This window comes from Alexandromys fortis, unplaced genomic scaffold, assembly GCF_014885135.2.
Source record: "Alexandromys fortis isolate MF-2015 unplaced genomic scaffold, M_Fortis_MF-2015_v1.1 scaffold_10, whole genome shotgun sequence".
NCBI classification, from domain to species: Eukaryota; Metazoa; Chordata; class Mammalia; order Rodentia; family Cricetidae; genus Alexandromys; species Alexandromys fortis.
Genome location: NW_026067895.1, coordinates 14,136,298 through 14,149,002, shown reverse-complemented (window position 1 = coordinate 14,149,002; position 12,705 = coordinate 14,136,298). Strand labels below are relative to the sequence as shown.

General features: G+C 35.2%; 1 protein-coding gene across 9 annotated transcripts in view; it reads left to right on the top strand.

The window, feature by feature from the left end:
* Nucleotides 1-12,705, top strand: part of Brd10 (bromodomain containing 10) — an 80,123-nt gene that overhangs the window by 24,842 nt on the left and 42,576 nt on the right. For 7 of the 9 annotated variants that reach the window (XM_050157396.1, XM_050157359.1, XM_050157374.1 and 4 more), the window contains 2 exons: nt 3,867-4,067; nt 10,232-10,255. The exons of 1 other annotated variant lie outside the window; for it this stretch is intronic. In XM_050157396.1, coding sequence (XP_050013353.1) covers nt 4,015-4,067; nt 10,232-10,255 — 77 coding nt within the window. In that variant the 5' untranslated portion in view covers nt 3,867-4,014. The remainder of the gene's footprint in view (nt 1-3,866; nt 4,068-10,231; nt 10,256-12,705) is intronic. One more of the 9 variants, XM_050157349.1, reaches the window with a different exon arrangement.

The window sequence follows — 12,705 nt, the reverse complement described above, 5'->3', positions numbered from 1 at the left end:
TATTGATTATTTAACATTAAATTGCTTCTTGTTGATACTTGTTTCAGTAATTGTAAGTAGAATTTAGCCTCTGAACACTGAAATTCAGGATGTATTAGCATAGAAATTTTATGCCTTAAAGGAAAAAAAAATAGTAGAAATGATAACACAAACTCACCTATAATTATTGCTAAGGTTTTGTGTATAGTTGGCCTATATTATCTTCAAACTACTGACATTGATTTCATCAATAATTTTCCTCATAGGAAGAAAAGAACTTGGTTTCTTGTTGGTTTTATTTGTTTGTTTTTTAAGGGAAGGCTTACTTTAGTGTGTTTATATAGTCCTTGATTGTGTGACAATTCCTGTTTGAAAATGAGGTGAGATTTTATATTACTTTATGGTATTTTATTCTCTTATGAATAAAAACCAAATAACACGTTTAATCAGGATTCTTACTATAGACAAATACATCGATTGGAGTTTTAAATATATTTGTAATTGAAAAATGTGAAACAACTTGGCTAATAGCCTTTCGAAGATATTTAAACATGTATTCACACAAATATATACACCTATTTACTATAGTTTACGGTCAGAAAGTACAGTTAATAAGGGTTGGCCTATCAAATGGGCCTAGGCAGTTTCTTTATTAGTAAGAAATCACTCCCACATCACTTATATTTCTGGCTCTTTCCTTCTGGTTGGGAAATAGATAATTATTTTTTTAAATTGAAAAATTTTTCATACAATATATTTTGATCATATTCATCCCCTTCCAGATATTCCCCACCTCCTACAAACCCAATTTTATGTTCTTTTTCCTCCCTTCCTCTTTAAAAAACAAAATCAAGAAACAGGTATATACATACATAAAACACATATAAAAATAGAAACCAAATTATTCAAGCAAAAGACCATAATACAAAAAAGTGCCCAAACAAAGCAAAATGAGACAAAAAGTCTTCAGAAAAAAATACTGTTGAATCTGTTTTGTGTTGTCCAGCCTACCTTGAAGTGCTAGCAGATATCAATTGCAGATAGCTTCTTGATTGGGGATCGGAGCCCATTTTTCTCTCAGTGCTGGGACCCTGTCTGAATTGAGCCCATATGGGCTTTGTGTGTGCTTCCATAGTCTCTGAGTTTTTGTACTTTTCAGTCTTGTTGTGTCTGGAAGACACTGTTTCCTTGGAGTTATCCATCACCTCTGGCTCTTACAGTCTTTTCACCTCCATTTTGCATAGACCCTGAGCTTTTTTGGGAGATCGGGTGGGGGGAGGGTAGACAATTATGAAATAAATGCTAATTAGCACAGTGTGGTGATAAGTAAAATAAAGACAAAGAAATCAATATAAGGGCATAGAGTGCTAGGGAAGTTGTTATTAAACATTACAACCAGAGAAAACCCTCTCAGACTTGGTGCCTTTGAAACTTGGTTCAAATGATAGACCTACATGTGAATATCTGTAGAATAGTATGTTTATGGAAGAAGAATGGTGCACAAAGACTCTAGGGAAATAGATGTGTTGGTATGGCTCCAGAATAGATGGAAAACTGACTAGAATGCAAAGAGATGCCTTAAGGAGGTAAAGACCATATCACACCAGGTCTTAGAGGTTAAAAGAATATCAGATGTCTTCTAAGTATGACTGAAAGATTTTAGAGGAGACAGCAAGGTAATGGCATACTCCAACTAGCTTTTGAAAGTATTGCACAGATTTGTGTATTGATAGAGCAGAATGAAAGGAAAAAACGTTGTCATGAAGAATTTGTAGTAATCTAGGTTAAGAGTTTGGACTCATGTATACACAAGCACACATACTTCTAGCTGCCGTTTATATTTGTGATGTTTGTAGGTTAAGTATTTTATTTAAAAACTTTTTTGCACAACATATAATGATGTCTTTTTTATTGAGTGCATATACACGTACCTGGTCTTTTTAGATGAATGGTACATTAACTAATGTAATCTGGCCCTTGGGGATGGCTCAGCAGGTAAAGGTACTTGCTACCAAGGTTAATAACCAGAGTTCCTTCTTTGGAACTCCCCTGGTGGAAGGAAGGAACCAATTTTCTGAAGTTGTCCTCTGACCTCTACATATACCTGCCTGTGTACACAGACAATAAATAAATAAATGTAAAATTTTGTTTAGAGGCAGAAAGAATATACTGACACTTGAAAGCAGTCTCCTAATCACTACAGACATAGTGACATGTTGCCCCCCCCAGTACACAATAAAAGTAAAATTTTAATTAAAAAATTAATTTTTACAAAAGGGTAACAGTAGCCTAAAATAGCACAGCAAATGATGAACCAAATTCCTCACTGTTACAAAACTAATGTTCTTAACCTATGAGGAGCTAAATCAGTTAGTGCCATCTCTTTGTAACAGAGCAGAACAGTAGTTTAGTAGGCTCTAATCATGGGACCCAGATGCCAGTGAAGGTAAGAGTGGTAAGTTACCCTCATTTATAATGGTAAACTGCTGTGGACACAATGCAAGAAGGGAGGGAATGGTGTATCTTACAGTGTTTTAAAGGTTGTATTTCAGTTAACTTTTTGACTCTTTTTAGGAAAATGGAAATATAGCCATAGCCAATATTTAATTTATATAAATTCTTTTTTTTGTGTGTGTGTGTAGTTTGTTTAAACAGAGGGAATGTAGATTTATTAAGAAAAAGTAAGAAAAGAACATTTCAAGAGTGGGAGGGGCTCCAAGGGAGAAAAATCTTCATATAAATTATTATGTAGTATTTTGAGTGATTACCTTTAGAACTGACTTAAATTCGCCATTGTAGAAATAACATATGAAATTTTCAGAGGATTTGGCATATTTTACAAAGGTCAAAATATGTTTTCTCTGATTTTTTTTTTTACAATTACCGTTTATATAATAGATACAGACCTAGAAATCAGTAGTTAAGACTACTATTAAAACTTTGTAAGGTCAGTGTAATGTTTCCTTTTCTACTTTAAATACGTTTTTATTGACTTTTTTGCAGTACTGTAGGTCACTAATTATGTCTTATGCTTGCTACCTCTGAGCTACATCCCTAAGTCTGTTATAATAGATGTTTTTAATCATTTCAAATTCATTAAAGTGATTAGTGCACAATTAAGTGAACCTGCTGGGATACTGTTTTTAAGTATTAGACCAGGATCTCAGTGAATTAATAAAAATATCATGAAGGACACATACACTGAGAATGAAGAGGAATTCTAGAATAATAAATTCTGAATCTGTTCAGTCAGAAGGCAGATTACATTGTTTATTCTCTTTGTATTAATATTTTCTCTTTCATTAATATTGATAAGTAATTAATGTTACAGAGTTAGATCACTTGGTAAAAACACATTTAAGCAAACCTTTACTTTATCTGTTCAGAGTTTGTTATTACGAGGCGGCTGTTTTCCTTGGGCCTTATAATTTCTTTCTCTTGGGGCTCAATGTAATATAATTGCCAAATATTGTAATGCTGTCCTTGTTTATAATTTCCCCAAAGTATTTATGTATCAAAATCTTCTTTCCCAAAATGTTTTCATATCATTGTACATTTTCTCATACATCAATAAACAGTGTACCTATTGCAAACAAAAACTTTCTATTGATTTTTTTAATAGAATTAGTGTTGTTAGTCCTTAACTTGAATGCTTCATGCTTATGGGTTTTTTTTTTTTTTTAATGTAGAGGAGAGATTCTCAATGAATTTTATATGAAAGAAGTTAGACTCTTATGTGGAACAGATAAAACTCTGGAACATGGCAAAGAAAGTTTTAACTAAGTGTTTTGTAGTAGTCAACAAAAGAAATTCTACTTAAGGTACTGGTGAAAGGGTGTTGATTATCCAGAAGATTTGACATGTGAATTGACTTATTCTTCTCCAAGGCACTTGAGAGAAAAGACAACGATAGCAGTTACATCTAGAGGCTATTATGGATTGGAGGAGGAGAAGGGAACTGCATGTACTTCAACAAGGCGCCGGTCAACACCTCGAAGTTTGGCAGGTTTGACAAGTGGAGTTTTTGAGTCTATAATGGTTCAAGTTTTGAGACAGGAAGAACAGCTGAGAGCAAAAGAAGAAAAAAGGTAAATGTTAAAATGTTAAATGTAGAGATTTCCAAGAATAGCTGCATTTATATGCCAGTATCACATTTTTGGTCCCATTCTAGTAGTAGTCCATATTTAGTAGATTTAGTAGTAATGCACTATCAACAAAGTATGGATTGTTAATGGATCACAGTGAAATTTTTTTAAGTGTAGCTTTAAATTTTAAAACAAATTTTTTTGACAATATACAAAAATAATTTTTATAAAAGATTTTCAAGTTTTCTAGAAATAGTCTCAGGGAACTTCAGATTATAGTAATTTCTTTATGCACTTGTATTTTTAGAATAGAATCACATGCCATTAAATTATTACCAACTGCAGAAATAGTGATGTTCAAGATGATATAGGGGCTGGAAGCACTTGCTGCTTCCACAGAAGATCCAGGTTCAATTCCCAGTACCCACATGGTGGCTTACAACTGTCTAACTCTAGTTCCGGGGAATTCAATGCCTTCTTCTGGCCAGGCATGCACATGGTAAACAGACAGACACACCTGGGGTCAAAAAAACCCACACACATAAAATAAAAATTAAATTTAGATAAAAAAAAATGACATAAATACACCTCTGCCATTTCTTTCAGTAATATTATTACCTTCTTGGATAACTGTTTGATTTATATTCTTCAGAAAAGAGTCTTGTACTCAATTTATGGTACCTTTTTGTGCCAATGAACATAGAGTGATGGCCTTATATAACATTTTATATGTAACAAAAGGAAAGTAGAACCCCCAAGAGGTAAGTGAAACTCAAGTTTCTGTAATTTGCTAGTGATTTTACACCAAATCAAATCTCAGACTATGCAAGGAACGTTTGCTGATATAATTAAGATTTCCTAATGCTAGTTGAAGGCAACTTAAAACATCTTGTTGCTCTTATATTAATAAATGTAACTTGCTTTGATAATTGTAGGGCTAAAACTCAGTCATGATGCTTTCAGCAATCATACTTTTTATAGCTTTTATAGCAGTGATTAATTTGGGAAACAACTATGAAACACATTTTTCCCCTTGTTCAGTGCCTCAGTTTTTCTGCTGTAGGAAATGGGAATTTTGGAAAGAATTAAAATTAAACTGATAATAGTACATAATTTATTAGAATGGGAGGAACCAAAAAATTGAAAGGCTGATGGAAGAAAATGCCTCCATTACTGCATCTCCATTACTAGTTATCACAAATAGAGAGATTGTTCAGGGAAGAGCTAGCAGAACTTATCCCTTGCTTGATAAAAGTAGAGCAAGGAAAGAATAAAAAAATGGAGCTCAGCTGGGTGAGTTGGCCCTTACCTTTAATTCCAGTACTCAGGAGGTGAGGCGGGTGGCCCTCTGTGAGTTTGAAGCCCATTGCAGGCAGTAGTAATGACACTGTTAGGATAAGGAAGAGAACTTTGGGTGTAGTGTTTATTTATTGAGGCTGAATTAGCTCTCAACATGTGAAGTCAGCTTTGTATCATGAGTCACAGAGGAAGTAGTTTGCCCAAAGTCACCCCATGCTACTAGGCAGTACACCACCCTGTGATGTTTAAAATGGCTGAAATAGTAAAGAAAGTGTAAGCTTGAAAATTTGAGCTAAAAGGGAAGGAACAGTAGTGAACTTGTCTAAAAATAAAGGGATTGAAATGATGATAAATGTTGAAGCATCCAAGTGTGATTGTATAGTGGGAAACTAGAATAGTCCCAAATCATCTTCTTTTTTCAGGCTTACATGTATTGATGTTACCCTAAATGGCCCAGGCACCACCACACCCAACTCCTATATATTTTCTTACTTAATTGCAAGAATTCTTTATATATTCAAGATATAAGTCCTTTACCAGGTAAATATGACTTGCAGATGCTTCTTCCAAAATGTGTCCTGCTGGACAGCAGTAGCACACAGATTTAATCCTGGCACTCAGGAGACAGAGGAGGTTGGAACTCTTGAGTTTGAGGCCAGCCTAGTCTACAAAGTGAGTTCCAGAACTATTACACAAAAACGTTGTCTTGAAAAACAGAACAACAAAAACCTGTGTCCTGCCTTTCTGTTTTCAGTGTCTTTCAAGAAGAAATTTTTACCTTTGACATTCAGTCGATTGGTTGTTTCTTTTGGGTTTTTTTGTTTGGTTGTTTTTTTTGTTGTTGTTGTTTTTTTTTTGTTTGTTTGTTTTTTTTATGATTTTCGAGACAGGGTTTCTCCGTAGCTTTTGGTTCCTGTCCTGGAACTAGCTCTTGTAGACCAGGCTGGCCTCAAACTCACAGAGATCCGCCTGCCTCTGCCTCCTGAGTGCTGGGATTAAAGGCATGTACCACTGCTGCCCAGCTTTTTGCATGTAATTTTAGAATGCTGTAAATTTCTTTACAAAAAAAAAAAATAGGTCCAGGGGACTTTTTATTAATATTGCATGGATATTACTGATTAATTTCTTGGTAATTGTTTTACACAGAATTAATTTCTCTTAGAAATATTTTGTATTATGAATCATTTTAACTTGTAATTATGTAGTTTGTCAGATTGCACTTCATCTATTGCAAAATGTTACTACATACTTGTAAGTTTGGGGGATTTTTGTTTGCTGGTTTTTTTCTGAGACCGGGTTTCATTTTGTAACCTTCACTGCCCTAGAACTAACTCTGTAGAACAGACTGGCCTGGAACTCACTCTGCCTGCCTCTGCCTCTTGAGTTCTGGGATTGAAGGCATGCGCCATCACTGCCCAGCTTACTTCTAATTTTTTTAATTATACAGTCAACTCGTTATTTTAAAAATTAGCTGGGCATGGTGCTGCACACCTTTAATCTCAACAATTGGAAGATCAGGAGTTGGCTACATAGGGAATTTGAGGGTCAAATAATGATCTTTATCAGATTCTGTCTCATAATTTGGGCTAGAGAGAAGACTTAGTGGTTAAAGTGCTTGCTGGGCAAGCATGTGGACCTGTGTTTGATCTCTAGCACCTACACAAACAGATGTGTGTGGTCCCACACATCCAGTGCTGGAAGGCAGAGATAGGGATCACATCCAAGACTGTGCCACCCATCCAGTCTAACCAGTTGGTGAGCTCCAAGCTCAATGGGAAACTCTGCTTCAAAAGTAAGTTGGAAAACTGTAGAGAAAAACACAAGGCGTCAACCTGTAGCCTCGCCATGTCCACCTTACACACACACTTATGCACACACACATGCACAGACATTTTTTAATTAAAAAAATAAAGGAAAATTGTAACATACCAGCAAACTGTATGGACTTAAGTAATAGTGTACATTGTCAGCTGATTGGGTTGATAACAGAAAAAACACAAGATAAATCATGTGTTTAGGTAGAATATTGGTTCCTCACTAGCATTTCATGTTTTTACTCAGTAGAAGACTCTTTTTCCACAAAGTAAGATAAAGTGCCTGGTGGGATGGCACGTGCCGTTGGTTTCAGCACTTAGAAAGATCTTAGTGAGTCCCAGCCCACTCTAGTCCACAGAGAGAGTTAAGGACAGGAGGGCTGCATATGGTACTCTAGATCAGACACCAAGCAACCAAACCAAAACAAGGAGGAGCACTGTAGAAGAAAACAGTCAGCATTGGCTTCTTGCCTCCACAATGCCACAGGCATATCCCATATACACACCTAAGATAAAAGTACGTTGTACATATTAACTGTTCAGTTTGGATTTTGAGTATTTTATTGAACACTCTTGCATAAATGTTCATCAAGAATCTTGCCCTGTAGTTTTCTTTTTGTTGTGCTTTTATTAGTTTTGGTATCAGAGTAGGACTAGCGTTGTAAAAATGAATTTGGAAGCATTTCTTCCCTGCTGTTTTATAGAATAGTTTTAGAGAGTAGTTACTGATACTCAGGAGGGAGTTAGGAAAAGATTGTTTTGAAAGTATGACATCTCTTATTGAAGAGTTTAACTCAAGCTAAGGAGAGAACCAGAAGAATAAAATCAATTCTTTCTGATCAATTCCCAGAGGTCTCCATGAGGAGTAAAGTTTCCTGTTGATAATCTGTACTGCAAAGGGTGGGGTAAATGCAGAGGGAAACAAGATATTTGGTGTAGGAGGAGAAGCCACTTGTTCATCCCAGCTACCCAGAACCAAAATAACCACACAGAAACTGTAATATTTAAAACACTGCTTGGCCCATTAGCTCTAGCTTCTTATAGGCTAACTCATATTACTTTAACCCATTTCTATTAATCTGTATATTGCCACGTGGCAGTGGCTTATCGGCAAAGTTTTGGCATGTCTGGCTCTGGCGGCTCCATGGCGGCTTTCTCACTGCCTTCCTTCTCCCATCATTCAGTTCCGTCTTCTCCACCTACCTAAGTTCTGCCCTATCAACAGGCCAAGGTAGTTTTCTTTATTCATTAATGGTAATCACAGCACACAGAGGGATTCCTATATCAATTTGGTATAGTATCTTTAAATTGTTTGTATTTAGAATGAATTATGAATGTATGGGCTTACTTCTTAAGACTTGACATTACTGCAGGGCCCCCTTTTGGTGAGTGATGTTATCTTCTATGCACTTGTTCAGGTGAGAAATCTGAGGATCATCCTGGAAATGTTCCTATTTCTTACATACATGTCAAATACTCCCTCAGATTTCAACAGTTTATTTCCCAAATATCTTTTACATCTATATGTGTCTCTTGTTTCTGATTTCATCTAGTTCTTTTATCTCTCATTTAGACTAATGAGATTGTTTCTTAATTGCTCTAACAGTATCTATGCTCTACTCATTCTAGTGTGTTTTGCACATTAAAATTATATTGCCGGCTGCAGATCAGATGAGCTATCTTTAAGTAAATGCTGACAGGACGGTGGGAAGTTTGAGCTAACTGGTACAGAGAGGGCCTTTTGGTTTAGGAAACATCAACGCTATTAGTCAGAGACTTAGAAAATTGAATTAGATCTAGTTAATTTATAATTGCTAAAACAATCTTGGCACTATTGCTACCACTTCATTTTATTTCTGTTGGTGACTTTAAACCATTTAAGGAAGGAATATATTTTGTAGACCTATTTATTAAGCAAAGAAAGTATGTAACACTTTCAAAAAAATAAAATTTATTAAAAGGACATTGTTTGAATTTTTATTATGTTTGTGTGCTCATTCACTTTAGTTTCTTTGTCTTAGGGGATAAGTGTTGAGATCTCAGGCATGCACCATTTTACTCAACATAGAATATGACATCAGATAGCAGTTTTTGATACCTTAACTGTATTAAAAATATCCTCACAGTTGCTTTTTATAAGTAGTTTCTATGTTTTTGTAAAATAGAAATCCTGACTTTATAATCCATTTCAAATTCTTTAACAAATAGCAGTGTAATTATAGTCACTCTGCATTTTTAATAGCTTTCCAGACTTTCATTAATTTCCAATGCAAATCTATCTATCTATCTATCTATCTATCTATCTATCTATCTATCTATCTAATTTATTATGTATACAATATTCTGTCTGTATGCCTGAAGGCCAGAAGAGGGCGCTAGACCTCTTTTCAGATGGTTGTGAGCCACCATGTGGTTGCTGGGAATTAAACTCAGGACCTTTGTAAGAGCAGGCAATGCTCTTAACCACTAAGCCATCTCTCCAGCCCCTCCAATGCAAATCTTGACATTCCAGGACAAATGTTCAAAATTTCATATTCTCATACCCACTCATATCCAAGGTGAGAGCATGTGATCAGATACATATTCTTACATGAAAATGTATAGACACAACATGAAACAGCAGTATGAGGTAGGAGACTTTATATCTTGGCAAAAGTGGTAGTAGAGAGTTTCTGATTATTGTAGGTTTTTATTTTCAGAAGTGTAAAATACTACTGAAGTCTTAATTCTCCTGGAAAAGTACATAGATATAGTTTAGGTTACTTTATGGCTTTTAAATTTGTGTCTCAGACCCTACACAGGGCTTCTATAAATTCCCTGCTAACCTTTAAATTCCTTTTTGGTTTTAACTGTGAGACTCTGTTGTTAACAGATAAATTTAAAACCTCTCTAATAAGTTTGATATGAGTGGTTAATATTCCTAAAATATAATCTATATTACTCATTTTAAAATGCAAATGCTTTAGCTTTCCTTTGTCATGCCATTAGTTTGCTTACATTGTAGTGTTTTTTTAAAAGGATAATTTTTAATTGAAGCTTCTTTGTTTTTTCTAGATTGCAAACTCTTGATAAGAAGAGGTCTGTATTTTTTTTCTTCATTTATAATAAGCATTCACTAAAAGTTTATAAAACTAGTAGGGGTGTTTTCAGATGTGATTTTTTTTTGTAAAATCATTCATTAGCAATGCTTTTTCTAAGTTATATATGATAGATAAAATAACACTAATTAGAATTTCTGTTCATATTTCATACAGTAGCAGATAAATATTCTCCAGGCCTATAATGAACAACAACAAAAGAAGCTTATCTAGAAAAAAGAAATAAGGGCCAGTTTTTTGTTCATTTGATTTTTAATGAGTGATTGTAGGTTTTATGATTAGTCTTTTACTGTTTCTCCAAACAGAAGGTTTAGTATCTTGAGTTAACATTTTAAAACTATAAAATGCTTTCTTTTATTTATTTTTATTTATAAGTGCTCCGCCTGCATGTATGCCTGCATGCCAGAAGAGGGTATAAGATCTCATTCCAGATGGTTATGAGTTACCATGTGGTTGCTGGGAATTGAATTGAATAACTTTGGGAAAACAACCAGCACACTTAACCACTAAGTCCTTCTTTCTTTTACTTTACTACTGTGCCTTTAAACAAATTTTTGGAGAGCTGGTTTAAAAGTCTGTCTTTATCAGCAAAATGTGGTTAGGTTCAACCTGCTTGTCTTGTTTTGTTTTATTTTCCTTTGAGACAGATCTCACTATGTACCTTTGACTGGCCTGTTAACTTACTATGTAGATCATGCTGGTCTTTACCTCACAGAATACACCTGAAGAGATGGTTCCAGTGGTGTCTTGTAGACAACCAAGGTTCAATTTTCAGCACCTACTGTCTTCTGCATGCATTAGGCACACATGTGGTGCATATACATACATGCAGACAAAAGACTCATACATACAAGATAAATTTTAATTTTGTAAATTGCATACATTATCTTTAGAGCTCTGGATACTAAGCCCATCCCATTCCCTATTCACCACGTTGTTGAGAATCAGTTGAAAGACTCTACATTCTTGTTTCCACAGGATTAGAGTAAGCCTGGGTAGTGAGTGGTATTCACCTGTCATTCTTTAATCTAGTGTTTAATGTTTCTTCATAGGAGTTGAGCATATTGGATTTAAATTTAAAAGTTTTAATGTTCCAGAATCTGATGCTTTTAAGCGCTGATAACACCACAAATGGAAAATTCCATACCTGATGAAATTTACACTCAAATTTATAAAGTTTATATGGGTTGCACTCAGTGCACAGGTTCATTAAAATGCTGCATATCCATAAAACCACCTTCAGTCAGTATGTATATGATATATATGGAACATAAATTAGGTTTTCTTTGGGGGGGAGGGAGTTTCCAGACAGGGTTTCTCTGTAGCTTTGGTTCCTGTCCTGGAACTAGCTCTTGTAGACCAAGCTGGCCTCGAACTCCCAGAGATCCGCCTGCCTCTGCCTCCCGAGTGCTGGGATTAAAGGCATGCGCCACCACCGCCCGGCAGAACATAAATTAGTTTTATGTTTAAATTTGGATTCATCTTTAAGATGCTTCATTTTATATGTGTGTATGTAGAAACTATGTAATCCAGAACATTTTCTTCCCAGCATATCAGATAGAGGTACTCAGCCTGTGAATTCATTCTCTGAGAAAAAAAAAAAGTATTACATATTTTGATTTTTTTTTTTTTTTTTGGATTTTTCGAGACAGGGTTTCTCCGTAGTTTTTGGTTCCTGTCCTGGAACTAGCTCTTGTAGACCAGGCTGGCCTCGAACTCCCAGAGATCCGCCTGCCTCTGCTTCCTAAGTGCTGGGATTAAAGGCGTGCGCCACCACCGCCCGGCATATTTTGATTTTTTTAAATTATGTTTTTCATTTATATTTTATGTGTATGAATTTTTGCTTGCATGTATGTATGTACACCATATATGTGCCAGGTGTCTGTGGAGGCCAGAAGAGGGTGTCTGACTCCTTGGAACTGCAGTTAAAGACAGTTATGAATTGCCCTAAGGGTTCTGGGAACTGAACCTGGGTTATCTGCAAGATCAGCAAATGCTCTTAATTGCCAAGCCATTTCTCCAGCCAAAATGTGTTTGAAATGTGTGTGGGAGTGGGGTGGGGGGACATGCATTCCCCAATATGTATGTGTAAGTCGGAGAACAACTTTACATACTGAGCCATGTCCTAGGCTCTTACATTTTGATTTTAAAAATAGAAATCTTTCATAGACTTAATTAAATTTAGTTTGTATATACATTTACATAAAGATGATCTGTAGGCTTAGTATCAGTGATTTTTCTAATTACTAAGTGATTTTACAGTAAGTTCATAGTTAAAGGTTATAATGAAAAAGTTGATCAAAAACAGGGACATAATGAGTAAACCACCTTTTTTGATGTTTAATATTCTAACAGATACAGGATCTTGCAACAGAATTTTAAGTTCTTATTTAAATTTTATGGAAAATGACTCATAACCTTTTATATAGT